General features: G+C 40.0%; 2 protein-coding genes across 3 annotated transcripts; one reads left to right on the top strand and one right to left on the bottom strand.

Moving 5' to 3' along the window:
- Positions 1 to 559: 559 nt before the first annotated feature.
- LOC111219869 (kelch domain-containing protein 1-like) lies at positions 560 to 8,636 on the top strand. The gene is made up of 13 exons (XM_022742709.1): positions 560 to 740; positions 1,539 to 1,609; positions 1,961 to 2,078; positions 3,405 to 3,517; positions 3,816 to 3,906; positions 4,171 to 4,269; positions 4,493 to 4,567; positions 5,103 to 5,161; positions 5,336 to 5,448; positions 5,692 to 5,764; positions 5,865 to 5,949; positions 6,630 to 6,709; positions 8,225 to 8,636. Exons 1-13 carry the CDS (start codon positions 639 to 641, stop codon positions 8,358 to 8,360), a joined length of 1,215 nt encoding a protein of 404 aa, XP_022598430.1. The 5' UTR covers positions 560 to 638; the 3' UTR covers positions 8,361 to 8,636.
- A 110-nt stretch (positions 8,637 to 8,746) lies between these two features.
- LOC111219870 (LIM and SH3 domain protein 1-like) lies at positions 8,747 to 18,270 on the bottom strand. Of its 2 annotated transcripts, XM_022742710.1 has the most exons (8): positions 18,104 to 18,270; positions 16,625 to 16,719; positions 15,361 to 15,445; positions 13,288 to 13,395; positions 11,947 to 12,054; positions 10,059 to 10,128; positions 9,811 to 9,899; positions 8,747 to 9,489 (listed from the first exon to the last, which is right to left on the bottom strand). In XM_022742710.1, exons 1-8 carry the CDS (start codon positions 18,170 to 18,172, stop codon positions 9,316 to 9,318), a joined length of 798 nt encoding a protein of 265 aa, XP_022598431.1. In that variant the 5' UTR covers positions 18,173 to 18,270; the 3' UTR covers positions 8,747 to 9,315. The 2 variants fall into 2 exon arrangements, with proteins under 2 accessions (XP_022598431.1, XP_022598432.1); XM_022742711.1 differs by lacking the exon at positions 13,288 to 13,395.
- Between the last annotated feature and the right edge of the window lie 606 nt (positions 18,271 to 18,876).

Below are 18,876 nucleotides of genomic sequence, written 5' to 3'. Positions count from 1 at the left end.
AGTTTCACCTGTTTGTGTTTGACTTAATTTTATTGGTGTGATTCAATTTTACTTCATTAGATGCAAACTGCAGAAGTTAAAAACAGCAGAAATATAGTTATATAAAAGCCTATGGGTGAAATTTCAACTTCATTATAAAGCGAAGCAACCAATAAACACATGAAGTTGTTCACATGTTCCGACAGTCAATAATACTTTAAATTAAATATCTTATAGAAGTGTGCAACTTTAAAGATGTTTAACAAGTTTAAATGGTGACCCCCCCCCCCTCACTCACTCTCCCTCCCTTAGAGAACTATAATTTGCTGGCAGAAGTAAACTCGCATAACAAAGAGGATCACGGTAATGGGAGGAGTAAACAAGGACAACAAGCCTGAAAAACACGTTTCACAGGGCGCCCAGCTCAGTCGGCTTCTCTCACTGCGGCCGGAGCGGCAGATTAGGTCTCTACTCTCCACCACCACCAGCTCCACCAGCAGCCTCACATTCCTGTGAGCGTCCGCCACCACCCCCCACCCCCCCCGCTCCACTCCACTCTACTCCACTCCACTCAACGCTGGTAACCATTTTACTTGTTTTTATTTGAGCCGTGAGTCAGAGAGTCAGAGAGTCAGAGAGTCCGGGGACGGGGGCGAGGGATGGATGCTACCGAGGGAGACGCACCGGTGAACCCGCAGGAGAGGAGCAGCCACACGGCGTTCATAGACAATAACACTCTGTATGTGTGGGGAGGCTACCAGGTAAGAGACGTCAGGTACCTGCGCGAGGAGCCACGTCACGAGTTAAACAAGCTATTTAAAGTCTCCATTGTGGGAATTTCATGTTACTCCAAATAATCATTTAACGCTCATATTAGGAAATGAACTATGTTCTACTTATCTCAGCTGCCACTTCATTAGGTACACCTGACCTCAGCCAGTGCAGTGCAATAAAAACTCTTAAGAGGTGTTCATTCAACTTTATGGTTGAATTAAATGGCATCATACTAAAGATGTGTATTTTGTCGCCCCTTTATTGATATAAGTGTGGTGGACAAAATAAAGACACCTCAGCATTCAAAGCAGCCATAAAATTGAACAAACACCCTTTTAAATCAGTTTAAATTACAACTGAATATTATGTAACCTTCATGAAAATACAATTTAATGAGGGCTGTTGTATTATACTGCTTTGGTAGGTGTATCTAATAAACTAGCAGCTGCATGTGGAGACCAATGTTAACCTAGAAAACATGCAGGAACATTCTCAAAAACAACTTGTGACAGGATCCGTCTGTGAAACCTTGACTGAAGGAACATGTTTTGACAGGAAAATGTGTCTCGCACTATATCTTGTTGCATCCTGGTTGTTGCTATAGGTACCATATCAAAAGATGCATATGAACATTAACAGTAAAGCAATATTTTGATATTTTGGGTGTCAGTTTTTAACCTGGAATCGTGCCACTCTTGCAACATCTCTGGTGTCTTTGTTCAGCAGATAAAGGCACAAGTACACTGTGTTTTCATACGTGACTTTATCTCCATGTTCCCTCACAGGTGGTCGCTCGAGAGGATGTCATGTTGCCCAGCGATGAGATATGGCTCTGCGATTTAGACAGCGGGGCATGGTAAGGTAGAAATGAGGCTGTTTTTTTTTTTATCAGCTGAGATGAACACTGTCACCCTGACCCTGAAGCTGTGGATGTAGGCCTAAGAGTGCGTGTGTTTCTTCTGATAAAATTAGTTCTTTAATGGTACAAACAAGATATGGTGAACACAGGCTTGATTTAAAAACAAATACAGTTAAAGAGGGAACGCCTTGTTTTTCAGGCTCATTCATGTGCTAACAGCTCCTGTGTTTGTTTGCTGAGACCAAAGCCACTCCAATCTTTATTTTTTTACATTCTCACGTGTGTTTTTACATTTACAAGTGTTCAGTTCGCTCTCTCTTACCACCCTTCTCCTTTTCTGCGTGACAGGGAGCGGAGGGAAATCACAGGAGACATTCCCCCAAACTTAGAAGGCTTCTGCGGCTCCCATGTCAACGGCACACTCTACATTTTTGCGGGATGCGACCCCGTCGGATACACCAACCAGGTGAGTTACCGTGGACAACAAGTCATGTTGTGGTGTTTGTTTAAAGCAGCTGACTCCAGCTTCGCCTTGAGTGTTGTCATGACAGTGGAGTCACAGAGCCGGTTTTTGCTGAAAGATAACAATATATTGTGAACATGATACATCGGGAGCGCCTGGAGGAAGTTTGATTTACATTTGGCGCAAATGTCCTTTTTGACTCAAGGATGAACTGATTAGTTTTTTGTGGTCAAAGGTCAAGGTAAGTGTGACCTCACAAAACAACTCAAGAATTCATACAGTAATTATGAACAAAATTTAACACAAATGTCTAATAGGATGACATTTTTTATATATATATATATATATCCAAAAGGTCAACTTCACTGTGACATCATATTGTTCTTAACATACACTTAATACCATCCATTATCCGTACCGCTTATCCTTTATGGACGCGAGCCAATCCCAGCTGACATCATGCGAGGGTGGGGACACTTAATACCTCTTCTCTACATACTGTATGAGTCCAGACAGACATGGATGTAAACTGCAACTTGACAGCATTTAGTTGTATATTTTTCTTGTACTACACAAAATGTGCAAGGATATATTTAATTTAGACGGGAAACAGCGTTGCAACTTGGGAAATGGGCTAAAATCACTTTTATCATTGTCTCAAGGGATGTTGGTATCGAATCGTCCACCACTTTGGTCCAAACTGCACAAAAACCAGTGCGTCCTGCTGCTATTAATTTCCACCAAACTGCAACTTGTCTGCACGATCATTGCCGATAACAATTCAAAGTGAATACATAAAGGACTTTGAACTATTGCAATGTCCTCTTTAGAATAAAAATGTCCCTTTTTTTTTTTTTTTTTTTTTTTCTTTTTTATATTTAACCTTTATGGCTCTTGAGGTACGTGATCTCTTTTGTAGGAGACCTGGGAGGCGTAAAGAAATGAGCTTGACCCACTGAAAACAGTTATAATCTTCATAAAACATGGCTTGAATGCCTGGTATGAAGGCAGTGTTTTCAAATGGAGCTCATACCAGACTCTGTGGACACTGGAGATAATCCAGCTTGATCATCTGGTCTGATAAATGTTTGAAACATGTGAAAGCATGTGACAGACAGGAAGTTGAATGAATGAATGTTCTTAGTCTTTTCAGTGCAGTCCATCTGATGAACACATAAATTACAGTGAGTTTGTGATCCAGCATTCAGAGTAAAACACAGACTGGTACACACTACTTGAGCTTTCTATCATAGGGTTTTTATATAAAGCTTATTTGATTATATGATTCTCTATTAGATGATCTGAGGAATTTAACTCTCCTGTTTGTAGATGTTCAGTGTTGACCTCACAGAGCCGTGCTGCTCATGGAAGAAAATGACTGACACCAAGGGAACGACGCCGTCGCCACGAAACAAACACTCGTGCTGGGTACACAGAGACAGGTAAGTGTCTGTGTGTGTGTGTGTGTGTCTGGAAATCCTGACTCCACACAAACTGCCCATGAAGAACCAGGTGAGGCTTCCAGCAGCTGTTCACACCCTCAACATGGCCGTCTCTTCACCCTGAAGAACTAATCATTGTGCATTTTAATTTCACATTCACAAAAGTAATTCAATAGCTAAAACAAGTGTTTTGGAATTTAAATAATGCTCAAATTTATTCATTTTTTTTTATTTGTGCTACAGCTTCCATAGTTTCACATGTGAATTAATGAGAAGGAATCCTTTTGTGTTGGTGCAGATTAATCTACTTTGGTGGATATGGATGTAAAACCATTGGGGAGGTGCGAAACACGTCATCGTCAAGCTTCGTCGTGGAGGAGATGTCCTGGGTAAATAATAATGATAATGATACAGAACAACAGCAGCTGTATACAATATTATTACGTATTGAGTGTTTTATGAAACAGAATTATTCTATAAATCTGGGAACAAGTATCTCTGAGCAAGACCAACCAATGTGACCAAAACGTGAGGTGATAATCATCAGTTATTATGTCGAGATATGATGATTTAGTTTATATTGTACAACTCAAACCCATAAGCACATTAAGATTTAGATTTTTCCTTTCTTTTTTTTCTTTTTGTTTGTTAAGACAACAATTGGAGACACGTTATTCAGGTGCTGGGGCTGGAACAATGAAGTCAATGTTTTTGACACACACACTGCTACGTGGAGCATGCCAGAGACTCGAGTGAGTAAAACAACAAGAGAGTCTAATATCTGTCTAATTTATCTACTTTTTTCTTTATTTTATTCCCTTGAGCTTTTACTTTCAAATATTAACAATACAGCAAGTGAATTCCTATTACAGACTGATGATCTTGGACTTTTTATATGATGGCCACATGAATTTGATGACATTTACCAGATGTGTTTATGGTGTAAATGTGGTTTGGCTTTGTTTGTATGTGCAGGGTCCGGCTCCTGGCCCCAGAGGCTGCCATGCCAGCGCCCTCCTGGGGAACAAAGGTTACATCTCTGGTGGTGTGGTGGGTTGAGAAGCTTATCTACACTGTAACTGTAAACACTAAATAGCCAAAAGTATGTGGACAAGTATGTAGCTGTGGTCGGGGGCTGTTTTTTGATAGTTTAACTCGGCCTTTCAGTCCCAATTAAGGGAAATCTTAATTCTGCAGCAAACGGCGACTTTTTTTTTTTTTTTTCCCAGACAATAGTGCGCTTCCATCTTTGTGGTAACAGTTTTGGGAGGCACTTTCCTGTTTCAACATCCCTTTCCTGTTGTGACGTGATGACAATGCCCTTGTGCTCGAAGTCAGATCCTTAAAAAGTGGTTTTCTTTGAGTTTGGTGAGGGAGAACGTGACTGGGCTGCACAGAGCTCAGCTCAAACTGACTGTGAGCCAGGCCACATCCCCTAAGCTCATGTGGCTGATTTTTGAGCTGATACCTGTGGAAAGCGAGTGTCTGGATACTTTTGGCCATGTAGTGTATCTGTAAACAGGTTGCAGTCTGTTTACTATACGCACTTAAAACCTAAAATGGGAGTGTATGTGATTGTTTACAGGAGACAGCAGAGTTGGACCTGTTCTGCTTAGACCTGGAAACCTGGACCTGGACTCAATTGTAAAACTTCCTTCACACACACACACACACAGACACACACACACACACACACACACACACACACACACACACACACACACACAATAGACAGATTTCATTTCCACAGCTTTTCTTCCTCCAGTGATTTACTGACTGCCCCCCCCCCTCTCTGTTATATATATTACACCCCACCAGTGACATCTCCTCGTCCTGTTCACCCCTGGGGCGCTCCATGCACACCATGACGCCCATATCGGATCACGCACTCTTCGTGTACGGAGGTCTCGGCACAGACGGAAACACTCTCAGTAAGTCTCCAGCTACAGCACAAGTATCGGCCTCTTTAGTTTCTATGTTTAAGGCTGCGTGCCCCCCCCCCCCCCACCATCTGCCCTGCAAAAATATGCACAGGGTTGAAGGACATGTCTTTTTAATGCATCTCCAAGAAACAAAAGATATGGTCATCGTGAAGTGGTTTTGTTTTCCCAGAGATGTGAAAATCCTCCCTGTTTTGTTTAATCTCTACTTTATCCCTGACCTCTTTCCTCTAGACGACGCCTGGCAGTTTAACACGGTTAAAAGAGAGTGGACCAAGATGACACACCCACACAAGGACAAGCCCAGGTAGTTGATTCATGAGTGTCATAAATGTGTCTGGTCCAAAAGTAAAAAAAAAAAAAACAACGATAAAATGATGCAAAGCCATGGTCGTCCTCCTCCTCAGGGTCTGTCACACCGCGTGCCTGGGAAACGACGACGATGTTGTTGTGTTCGGCGGAAGCAGTAACCTCTGCATCCTCATGGACTCGGTATGTGATGGGAAAGCTTCTCAGTTACACTTCCCTCCCTCCCTCTGTGATATTGTGAATTGTATGTTTTCCTTGAGTGAACTAATTATAGACTAAAACTGTTACATAATGAAATGTTAAGTGGTTTAGGGGCTCAAAGGCTCACTTATGTGGTAATGTAATGACTTCACACATGGAACCAGCGACTGTTTACAAAGCTGTCAGTGAGGTCAGAGCAGGACAGGATGACTGACGGTGTGCACACGAACATGTTCAGATGAAGGGTGTGAAAATGTTGCCGCCCTGAGAAATAATCTCAAATCAATCAAAATCTGCACAATCTGAAAAAAGACTCAGTTCCTGTAGCCATGCTAGTGACATCACAACGCAAACATGCTGTGGTCTAGAGGGTGTAATATTGATATCTAATCAATCACAGCAATCAATTCACTTTTATAGTCGAGATATTTAAACTAAAAACAAAACGACATGATAACGTCATGGTGGCGTTTGAGGAAAGGTCGGGGCGTCACCAGGGTCAGTAGGATTCATCCTCTGGGAATCACGTATGTCTGTGCAAAATTTAATGGTAATCCATCAAGTAGTTGTTGAGACATTTGGATCACAGCAGTGGATCAATAAACGGACGGATAAATGTCATTTTTCTATCATGTGATCATTGTCAATCCTCTTGTCATCAGGTGGCTGTTCTTAGGGCTCCATCGCAACATCACTGCAGAGACGTGATCATCTTCCAGACCCAGCCGTACTCCCTCTTCAGGTAGGATGAACCTCCCCTTTTTTTTTTTTTTCTTTTTTCTTTTTTTTTTTTTTATTTCTGATCCACACGTGCAGCTGAGAATACAAAGACCAACTTGATATTCTGTTACGTGTTCAGTGGGACACTGTGGCTTTTGTACTCCAAAAGCATTTCTCGTTACTGTACATCTTGTACAGTGGCTACGTGTGAGAGCTTGTTTGCATGTCCTCTCTCCGTTCACACATGATTAAGCAGTTTTAACAAAGTCCACAGAGACCCATTAAACACTCTCACTCTGAGCTGCACGGCTCCCTGCTGGACCTGTGTGCCAGCTCACGTACAACAGACATGGTGTTATGTTAATGAGCTTTAACTTTATACTATGCATGGTAGGCAATAGGCTGTTTATGTGACATGGTCGGATTAAAGTTTCTCAGATGAGATTAAAATGTTGGTGGTGTTCATTTGACCCTCTGAGCTCTTTCTTACCAACCAGTGGACTTTTTTTTTTTTTTTTTTTTTTGTACATTTGTGTTTTTCAATCGGTGAGGTTAAAGGTATCAGATTTGTTAAGGCTCTGTGGATGCTTAGCTTCGCAGATTGCACTTTTCAGGAAACCGGAAACCTCGGAGGGACGACGTGTGGCAGGAAGCTCGTAAAAAACAAAACAAAACAAAAAAACGAGGTGTGTGTGTGTGTGTGTGTGTGTGTGTGTGTGTGTGGCCACGCTAGCAGCTCTGTGAAGCTGTACACAGCAGAGCTTTGAGCCAAATTCTCACCAGATTTCACAGAAATCCATCCAGTAGCTGTCCACAGGAAAACCAGTGATTAGGATTCATTCTCTGGAGAACAGGAATTTAATCACAATTGATCGAAATGATGGCACATATTTTAGTCTGGAACAAGGCGGTGGACAAACAGACAGACAGACAATACCATCTCTAAATCCACCTTAAAACACTTGAAAATAAGCAATTTGCTTTAATGGGACTATTTTATTGTTGGTCCACTTATTGGTTGGTCCAGAACTTTGGTCCTATGCAAAACATCTCAACCTAGTTAATGGTTTTCCATTTATATTCAATGAAAACAATCAGTTTACAGAGGATTAATCCTAATTTTTCACAGCAGTCTCATAAATGATATTGATGGTTAGAGCTTGATGAACCTGGAAAAACTGCCATGTGTGTAAATTGCCACACATGATCACAAAATAACTTCTGCAGTGCACTGAAATAACACAGACCGATGAGACATCATTGTACGAGCATCTGAATGTAGATATATTTAGTGCTATTTCATTGATTTATTTATTTATGAGTTTACAGAAATGATGACTCGGCAGAAACACCTCTGAAATTAAGGACAATAAAAATATTGCAACCTACAGATAGACCAACATCCACCTGTGTGCAGCAGAGCATGTCAGAGCAGGGTTACAGTTACTCAGTTTTTAATGACACTGAATGTGTTTTTTTTTTTAAAAGTAGTTTTGGAGCATCTGAACAAGCTGTGCGTTTGATTTCCCCTCCCTAGATTGTGTGAGGACTTGATGGGGAAAAAGCCAGAGCTGTTTGGGAAGCGGCTGAACTGGCTGCCTTCGAAGCTGAGGAGCAGAGTTGATAAGCGAGTGGCTTTTTTCTCCAACACGAAGCCAATCTTCACAGCTTGAGGACGACTGTTTTTTTGTTTTTGTAGTTTTAGAGACATGTGTTTCTGAGCCAGTCAGTTACTACAAAACCGTTACATTTTTTTGTTTTTTTGTGTCAGGAATATTTGTAATGATTTGAAAAAACAAAAAAAACATGGTGCTAAAGTTTCATTGTTTTAACTTAAGGAAATATCATTTGTAAATAAAGTGTTTGTCTTATTTTAAACAACAAAGCTTGATTTAGGTAAAATTTTACATTGTGTAGTGATGTTTTTGAATAAAGGTATTGGTATGTTGTATTTTTAGTTCGGTGTTTATTTCTACAATGACCAATACAGTAGAATCCAGTAAAGAAACTGTCTCCTCTTCAAAACACTAATTAACAGATTACATTTCATTTAATCGAATCAGCTTTAAAAGGATTTAATAATATGAGTTTCTCTTATTCAATATATCAAACAAGCATTTTAAGGGAATTACAAGCAGTTAGTGATACAAACAGGACATTACACACTGATTTGACAAGTGACTGCATCTGTTAGTCAGTCCAAAGCTAAGGCTGCACTTTTACATAAAAAGGTAAATATTACCTGAGAAAGATAAAATTATACATGTGTGAAGTATTGTAGTTAATAATTTTTTATTTCCTGTTTTTTTGTGAATTTATTCCTTCTGCTTTCCTCCTACTTTCTATAACATAAAACCTTTTTCACTTCAACCTTTAGTATCATTGATCTTCCCTGAAGTGAAATTCCATCATTAATCTAATTTTTCAAGAACCCATAACATATTTTGAAAACCAAAGCAGGACCAGGCAGGGAAGACTATTTTTTTGAACAGCTTTTTTTTTCTTTTTCTTTTTTTTTTTTTTTCCATTTGCAAAAGGTAATTTCGAGAAGAGGCCTGATTGTAGGTGTTGACAGAAGATTCACGGGGTAGCTGATGCTGGAAATGGACGGCCTAATGTCTGTTTGCTTCACACAGGTCGGACGTAGTTAGCAGGGAGCATGCCCCGCTGCCCTGTACGCTGGTTGCATCCGAACACCCACCCCTCGTCTATCGGCTCCACGTCCAGGATCACATCCCCCTCCAGGAGAGAAACCTCATCTGCCTCTGCTGCCGTGTAGCTGTACATGGCCTGGTAACGCTTCTGACACACACACACACACACACACACACACACACACATGTTGCATAATATGAAGAGCACACAAAGTTCAAACTGATTACTTTGCATTGAATTTCCCTAGTGGAGGCATAAACACACTCATAACTTCTACTGTACAAACACATGTAGCAGCTACACTGACAGTTGGCAGACACTCAAACCACATTCACGCAACACACACACACACACACTGTGGGTATCATTAAATCCCAAGACTTGTATATGAACAAAAACTAAAAAGCTAAACTATTATCAAACATCAAACTAAATAAATGTTCATGTGTGTTTATGTACGAGCCTTACCGCTCCACTAGGTGGTGCTACAGCAGCAGGGTGCACTTGTCCGGCTGGCTGTCTGAATCTTTCAGGGTTGGGTGTCTGCTCTTCGTAGTCTATATACACACACACACACACACACACACACACACACACACACACACACACACACACACACACACACACACACACATTAACACACATTAACACAGTTATACAATGGTAAATCTGTGTTATTAAGACTTTGTTTTAAAATGTACCAGGATATGTCTCACCTTGTCTGTTTTCGGGAGGAGGTGCGTCACTTCGGATTTTGCTCTTCTCAAATTCCTCATGGTACTTTATCTGCACACACATATTAAATCCACATGAGGGCGCAATATTCTGGAGTTGAACGGCCGACCCTGAAGGTCTCACCATTTTAGGAGGTGGTGCTGAGAGATGATGAGGATTTGAAGAGGCAACAGTTTTAGTAGGGAGGACATTTCTCACAGTCAAACAGCTGAAGAACCTCCTCTGCCTGTTTCAAGTTTTCATGTGAGGAGCACTTTCTTTCCTCATCTTACAATAAAACTTTACAGAAAGAAAAAGATGAAAAGCACCGATAGAAATGTGTCATTTACAAATATCTTTCTCTGATACAAAAATCCTCATCCTGATGAAAGCTGGTGCCAGTTTTTATTACACTCAGGACTCAGGATGCCTTATTTTCTTCATTTCCTGTTTGCATTTGTTGTGGCCTTTGGTTCTAAAGCAAAGAAACACTTTAGTTTTTTTCTATTCTTGACTTGACTAACAAATAAGAGTAATGTCTAAAACCTATGTGTACAGGGACCTCTGTTTTGGACTTTTATTTATCATTGAATATAAAGACATCATAAGACAAGGATGATGAGCTTTAACATGCATCAAATGGCTGTAATGAGAATATTTATCCACGCTCATATTTTGGCTAGTTTTCTGTGGCATTCACTGACGTGGGAGTTTTTTCACTGTGAATTGTTACTCGTATTTTTCTCTTATAGCTTGAATGCAACTCCATTTTTGTTTATTTTCTCTATTCTAAACAAAAGACACTGTGTTTGCTATGATATGGGATAGTCTATGAGTCACACTTTTAAACTATAACTACTTTTCACATCTCGGTAAAGAGAAACTCCAGCAGTGACATGTTTGTGCAACATGCATTAAGTCCACCAGGGGACAGAGGATGACCCGAGCTCTCTAAAATGAAGTGAATGCTTCCAGCTTTCAGGGGATGGAAGAGGAAACTGGATGTTGATTAAGGAAAAGAGGGAGCAGCCTCCTGTGTCCTCAACAGACCTCAAGAGGCGCAAACAGAGAGAGAAATTTGTGGGAAAAAGAGTAGAGGAGAGAGAGGGACTTAAAAACAGGGAGATACGAAAAAAAAGGAGGGATGGGTGGAAGAAAGAAAGAAACACACAGTAAGAAAGACAGAAAGATACAAGCTGTGGAAAAATAAGTTGCTAGATTTTGCCCTTTTGACATGCAGCTTATCACCCGTCATTCCTTTCTGCAACTGCTGCTCTCATGAGAGAGAAAAGAGAAAGTTTGTGTGTTTCAGTTTGGTATGCATGTGTCTCCCAGTGAGTGAGTGAGTGTGTGTGTGTGTGTGTGCGCGTGTGTGCGCGTGTGTGCGCGCGCAGCAGAGAGCGGACGTTCACTTTGTGTCCACAGCTGAGAGACTTTGACCATATAGGGCAGCTGCTGCTCAGTGGACGAGGAGAAATGTCTGAAATGCGCCTGTGTGTCTCTGCAGGATCGTACTCTGACATCCTTCACTGCTGTCTGGAGCAGTTTGTTCTTTGTGCTTGTGCCTCGGCTTCGTCGACTGTACCGGGCTGCAAAACTACAGTCCTGCTCTTACTGTTGTACTGACTCCTTCCACATCAGTAGAAGTGCTGCTTGCAATCTGGCCCTTACAGAAAAAAACCCCACTCTGCTTTCCCTTTGTTTTTAAAGTGTTATTACAGTCAGATATCGACCAGATGTTTCACTGTGTTAGTTAGACTAAGGAAGAGTTTCTCCTCAGAGCAGCAGATTTGAAGTTATGATGTGAAAACAGCTGTCAAATGCAAAGAATCTGCACAATTACAACCAGAAATGAGAAAACATGTTTGTTGTTAGTGGGACCGCACTTACGTTACTGATCTGGTCTTGTGTCTTCTTCACTCTCTGCATCTCTGGAGTGTCGACCACCACACTGAAACCTTTCCCCTTGCTCTTTTCAAAGTCCTCCTTGTAAAGAGCCTGAAAATTTATTGAAATATATCAACAACAACAAAAAAAAGATGTTATTTTAGAGGAATAGTTGGGTATTTTGGGAAATATGCTTATTCGCGTCCTTGCTGAGAGTTAGATGAGAAGATTAATACCACTCCCATGGCCGTACAACGTGTAGCTAAAGGCAGCAGCTAGTTAGCCTAACTTAAATACATATAAATACTGTAAACGGGGGAAACAGGTAGCCTGGTTCTCTTTGCAATATCCACTTAACAGCACCTCTGCAGCTCTTTAATTAATGTTACATCCAGTTAGTTTAACAAGTTTACTTGAGCTTTAGAGGTGCTGGTAGTTACCTTTGGACAGAGCCAGGCTAGCAGGTTCCCCTTGTTTGCAGTCTTTACGCCATGCTAAGCTAAGTGGCTGCTGCCTTTAGCTCCATACTTAGCACACAGGCATGGGAGGCACAATTTGAGGGAGACGGTTTAATTATATTTATCATGTTTCTGATTCATGCATGATTATAATCTGCATTTTAGCTGAAAATATGGAGTGATGAGCTGCATTCATGGTGTATGGATCAGGTGAATCTCGCTGTTACAAGCTGCTAAGTAAGAGTCACCTTGATGTTTCCCACTCTTTTTGCTTGTAACTCCTCAATATGAAGCCATGTCTACTTGCAATCTCCTTGTTACAGGAGGCGTGTCTGTGAATTGTGAGCAGTCGATCAAAAATGTATTTCCTCTTCTTAGACAGTTTCACTTTAATAATTTTTAGAGGCCTGAAGAGATAAAATGATACGCTATTTCACAAGAACAAACAAAAGATTGGAAAAAAATAATCAGAAAAATAAAATATAATTTTAAGCAAAAACTGTCAATTTCTTATTTGTGGGGGTCTGATTTTACAGGTTGGCAACAACTGCGCTTGGAAGCTGCTTTGATCAGTCAGTCAGCAACCAAAAAATCCGACACAACCTGAATGCAGCATCAGATGAAAACCACTTGAGAAGGATTTAGCAAACAAGTTTAAGTGTAAAGAGAGAGATTTTTCTGGAAGCGATTGCAGACATGCAGACACATAAACAGAAACACAGTTAGAGGCTGGAAAGACATCACATAGTAAAGTTGCAACTAAAACTAAAGTTGATGGATTGATTGTTATGACTGTGGAGACGTTACAAAGGACTGAAGTTGAGGTTTAGTGTTATTAGACTTTTTTTTTATCTGGTCAGCGGTTTTCGAGGTGAACCGGGCGTACATTACTGATCTGGTCTTGTGTCTTCTTCACTCTCTGCATCTCTGGAGTGTCGGCCACCACGCTGAAACCTTTCCCCTTGTTCTTTTCAAAGTCCTCCTTATAGAGTGCCTGTAAATTTGTAATTCATCAGGATTCAGGAAACTTTATTGTTCAATTTAAAATGAGACAAAGGGATTTAGAAAGACGCCTGAGGTTAACTTCTTAAAAAGGGACCACAACTTAGATTATAAGGTTAGATGTTGTTGGGTTGCACGCACACTTCTGCTAAACCTGATTCACAAATACACATAAACACACTCATGCTGTCCTTTAAACAGCTGTTTGTCAAACTTCCTTGTAGGTTCATCCCTGCGGGAAACACTTGTAACATTAAACAACGCCGAAATGTTTATTTGAAAGTAAATCTGAGATCCCCACACATTGCATACACACACACACACACACACACACACTCATGCACACACAAGTGAGTCATGTTCTTGCTATGAGGGATATGCTGTCTCAGTGAGAGAGCTTGACTGCCGAGACTTTTATGGTTATAAACAATGAACAGGGTTGGTTGGACGAGATGAGAGGAAAGGACAGAGAGAGGAGGAGGAAACGGCTTTCGGTGTAAATTTGATCATGATTTTATCATAACAATCGTGCAGCATAGTGACATAGTTATGTTACATGATGGTTTCAAATGGTTTTACCCAAAAATGGACAGTTAGAGTGGTGGCGTCCAACAAAAACAGCGTAAAGGTAAAATGAGATTCATGTGAATGTTTTAAAAAGTGACTTCACTGTTTCATGAAAATCATTTGGCTCCTGAAATACTTTTAATTCCCATTAGTAAAGAGCTCCATCTCCTTTTAGTGTCTCCATACAGAAGGGTTCTGTGCTCGCTGGATGGGTAAATGTATCAGCCGCGGTTCCCATCACATACTGTGCTGATATTTAACACATGTGGTTTTGTTTCTTTGTGTGTCCACTTAAACCTGATGACAGATTTCCCAGCATCTGCCTCTCGGTTGGAACTGGGTCCCTGAGGCCTAGGTGCATTCAAGGCGCCACGACTTGAATGCGGAAAAGTGTTCCCATTTCAATTTTGCTTGGTCGAATAGTTTGAGAAAACCACCTCGTGCAAGCGTATTAAATTCTTTTGTTACATTTGAGTTTTTTTTCACGTGATTTCATTAGTCATTTTTGAGTTTGCAATTTCAAATTGCACATTAAGCAGGTTCCTTTTTCTCACAGGTTTTCTTGGAGAACAACAGTTTAGGGCCGGTACTTCTGTGCAGGCCAGGCTGCACGTATACCACACAGTTTGGACACACTTTCTTTTGACTGGTAGTGTTTGTTCAACAGTTATCATGCAGTATTCATTCTTCTCCGCAGATTTTAACTTTCTGTTCCACAAACACAGGTGATCTTGCAGAAAAGCAGCCTTAACAGAACACAGACTCCTGATGACCTCAGTTTCAGAATGAAAACTTTTCTACCTTTTGCAGGGGAAGAATGTCTTTGCCCTCTTTCCCTGAAGTAAAATTCAAACTGTAAAGGAATCTCTTTAATTTTGCGTGACTTGCAGGACTCATCCCTTTGATCAGGTTAAGTTGCTGGCGTGAACAGTGCGAGTAGATTAGAGCTTAAGAACAGTGAAGGCAGCCAAGGAGGCCGAGTTGAGCCGGTGCCACATGAGAGACCAGTGTTTTTAAAAATACTGTCCACTTTGTGATCACTCAGCAGGAACATCTAGACTGTATAAAGCTCAGATTCGGTCACGGTCGCTCAGTCTCAAATCTTCACAGCAGAGTTAAACTGGCATTCTCTCTCTTTGCTATTTGGTCAAAGGGCTCATTTGATTTAATCGAAGGAATCCAATTGTCACGAGTGCAGAGCCGAGAGGTGCGTCCTCGTCTCCTGCTGTGAGACAGATAGAGAGCTGAGTGGAGGAGACAGACGATACACCGAGTCATGATGACGCAACGAGATTAGGACGACTATCTGTGGCAGTGAGAGACAGCAGAGGCTGAGCAGGAGTGATAGCAGCGACAGAGGCGAGTGATAGGACTGATCCTGGGGTCTCACCTGGCTGTTGAGCATGCTCTGTTGTTTGAGACGCAGGTTCTCGGGGGTGTCGGTCACTATGGTGAAGGAGGTTTTGGGGTAATGCCTGGAAGCAAACGCAAGAGCAACAGAAATGTTTAAATGTCTCCATCTCTTTCACATAATTACAATGTACCACACAGTGCGGTTGTGTTCAGAAACCAACAGAAAATAGTCGGATAAGAACTTTTTTCTTCTTTTTTTTTTTTTTGCTAAAATTTAACAAAATATTGTTTTTAACAGGTCAGTGCTAGAAACTGAGATTAACATTATGATTTTTGGTTTTCAGACTTCCTCTAATCTTTGCTTTCCTTCTTATTAATCCTTTTTATTTCACATCTATTCAAATAAAAAAGCATAAAGGAGAGAAAAATCAATCTTTGGTTGAAACTGCTCTGTTTTATGGTGTTACAAGCTAAAAGACTGGGAACTTTTGTGGTTACAAACCTTGAAATATATTATAATGTATTTAAACTTGATCATTTGTCACATTTCTTACCACTTTGAATCTGACAATCTAATATCTCAACTATTGGTGTTTTTCCTCTTCATTTTATCATCATTATTACTACTATTTTTAAGGCACATAGGAATGATCTGACTGCTGTTGTAAGATGCAGGACCCCTGTAGAAATGCTGCCTTTATGCATGTAGGTTTATTCTTTTTTTTTTTTCAAACCTGAGATGTGCCTTATTTTCATTTTAACTTAACACACTTTATGTTCATTTATTTTTGTTTAGTATTTGCTAGAAAAATAGCAAAATAGTAAAATAGCCTCCAAGTCACAAATGTGCAAAAATCTGTCAGGACTGAGGTCTGTTCTGGACATGGACAGACACCTCAGGTGACACTGAAGAATTGTTGGGATCACATGATTCAGTCTGTCTGTTCACACTTCCCTTTTCCATCACCTGCGCACACTCCAGCTTCCACTGCCCATCTGTGTGTCTTGGAAATAAATATTTACTCGTGATGAAACGACCAAAACCTCCCAACAATGAAAACTTCAGCTAGAAAATTAAAAAAACTTAGGCTTTTACCAAAAAAAGGACAAATAATAGATGTGATTAGATTTATAATACTGAATATTTTAATTTTGTGGTCATAGTGTTATGATGAAACGTTACCTTCTTGGTCACTCCTGCAAGATAATTCAGAAGTGCTTTGTCTTAATCTGATGCTTTCCGGTCACTTGATGTTTAATGATTTCAATAATGTGGTGGTCAGTGAGGTGTAAACACTCACATACTGCAGTAAGGTTTCTTCTCAAATCCTTTGTAGTTCGTCATGCTCAGGGCCATCTTGCATACCTCACAGCTGAAACAACCTTTGTGCCAATACTGGAGTGAAACAAAGAGCAATGAGTCAGAGATTAAATGTGAAGAAATATTAAATGTGGTACTGAGTTCAACAAAATGATGTTCTATTGATTACAATATAAACATCCTGGAGGCCTGTGGTGACCCGTTAATCGGCCACTACAGAATTCTTATTTGGTTTTGCTGATGGTTTAAATTGATGCACATGGTATCAGCTAAAAAAAAAAAAAAGACAGGACACAGTGGGAAAATCCCTGAGAGCACAGCTGCACTGAGCGAGTGCCAATAAGAGACGGTTACATTGAAAAATTACAATATGAGAATGAATAATGGAAATTTAGATGTATATTAAAACCTGTGTCCTGGCAATGACTGGATCAAGGTTTGTTTTGTTGTACCCCGACTACCCCAGGAAACTGTTCTACATGATTTATTTGTTTGAGTTAATATCCAAAAGTCATGTGGTCACCTGAAGGAAACATCTTAGTGTCACAAAATAAAAAATTGAGCAATTTTTTCAGGGTTTTACTCTGAGAAATGTCTAAAATTCCTTAATCCAAATTCCATAACTTTGGCCTGTTTTAAAATGAAAGGTGTTTTGCTGTTTATGCAAAAACATAAATCATAATATAATAGTAAAATCTGAATAACTATCTGTTTCCCATACACCTTATTGTGCATAGAAGAAACACTTTGTTGTGTGGTTCACTGTGTGACCTTTGTGGTACATTCAATATCTGAGAGGAAATCAGACATTCAAAACAATGGTGAGTAATCCAGCTCTGTGAAATCAGGTTATTCCGCTTTGATTGTTTCCTTAAATTGATTAAATTAACCTAGACTGCGATTTTTCTTTATCTGTTACAGATACATTATCAGATCCTGCTGTTACAGACAATAAAGACAAAAACACACTATCTACTCTATCCTTTTTGTAAATTTTAGGGGTTTCTGACCAATGTGTGGGTTTGCGTCTCTTTTTTGTGTATATGCAGTATGTTTATATAATTTATGCGTGAACAAGCCAGACATTTTCATATAATAGTAGAGAATCACAGAGGTGATACTGTTTCATTAAGAACAAAAACAAAAATACAACATTTTTGGTTAAAATTAAATTGTAACAATAACAACTGGTTTTGCAAAACAGTCAGTGACATGAAAGTACACATCAAGGAGAAAAAGACCTATACCTCTTTAGTACTGACAATATTTTAAAGCATACTGACAACTTTCAGCAAAAAATTAATCAAGTGTCATTTGATGTGAGAATTTTGCAAGACTAAAGCATAAAACTGTTTAAAAAATCTACAAAATGTATAATAGTAATATTAAAGGCTAAATCTTTGTGTCATTTGGAAAAATATTCTGATCAGTGAATGGGGTTTGTCCTGTGTCACCTTACCTTATCAAGGCAGTTTATTTTTTCTGTGGGGTAAACTGGTTTCTTGCATCTTCCACAGGGCGGATTCATGGTGGCGTAGGGATTCCTCACAAAACAAAAAAAGGATAAAACGGTTTCAGAGGTGAACTACAGGCTGTGATGAGCAACTGGGACACGAACCGTCCTCTTCGCCTTCAGGCACTTCAATTAATATACAGAGGCGACCTCAAGGCGAGGAGGAGTCAAGCGTGCAGCTTGACGCATTCAAGTTCCGTCAGAAACAGTCGGATATAGGACCATTTACTTGTTGTGTTTGTGCAGAACTACCAGACTGGCGTCGAAATAGCATGTAGATAGTATAGAGGTCAAAGAACTGTAGTGATGGTTAGGTGTTGCGTAATTGTCATGTAGAGCTCTTTGCTGTTAACTTAATTCATACTTTAAATCCTTAAAATGACCCAAAATCTAAATTTGACCGAAAGCTCTATATTGATACAATTTCAATTTCATCTAACATTTTTCATAACTTAAGATAAAGCGTGTCAAACCACAGCAGGTGGCTGCCTGTTGTTCAGTATTGAGTTAGTATGTACACATTCCACTTTAAGTTTATGAATTACGGGGTTCTGCGGAGCACCTTAAAGTAGCATAAAATGCATTAGGGGGAATCCGTAATAACCTTAAAAGGAGACACAAATGATACCACAAAGTAAGGGAATACCAATTAAAATGCATTAAGGATTGGCTCTGTAATTAGTGTACATGGCCACGAAACTATAGTTTAGGGGGAAGTA

The sequence above is a fragment of the Seriola dumerili genome, unplaced genomic scaffold, assembly GCF_002260705.1.
Source record: "Seriola dumerili isolate Sdu_G_001 unplaced genomic scaffold, Sdu_1.0 BDQW01000068.1, whole genome shotgun sequence".
In the NCBI taxonomy this organism is placed as follows: Eukaryota; Metazoa; Chordata; class Actinopteri; order Carangiformes; family Carangidae; genus Seriola; species Seriola dumerili.
Note: the sequence above shows the minus strand (reverse complement) of the source record. Positions and strands in the feature narration are given on the sequence as shown.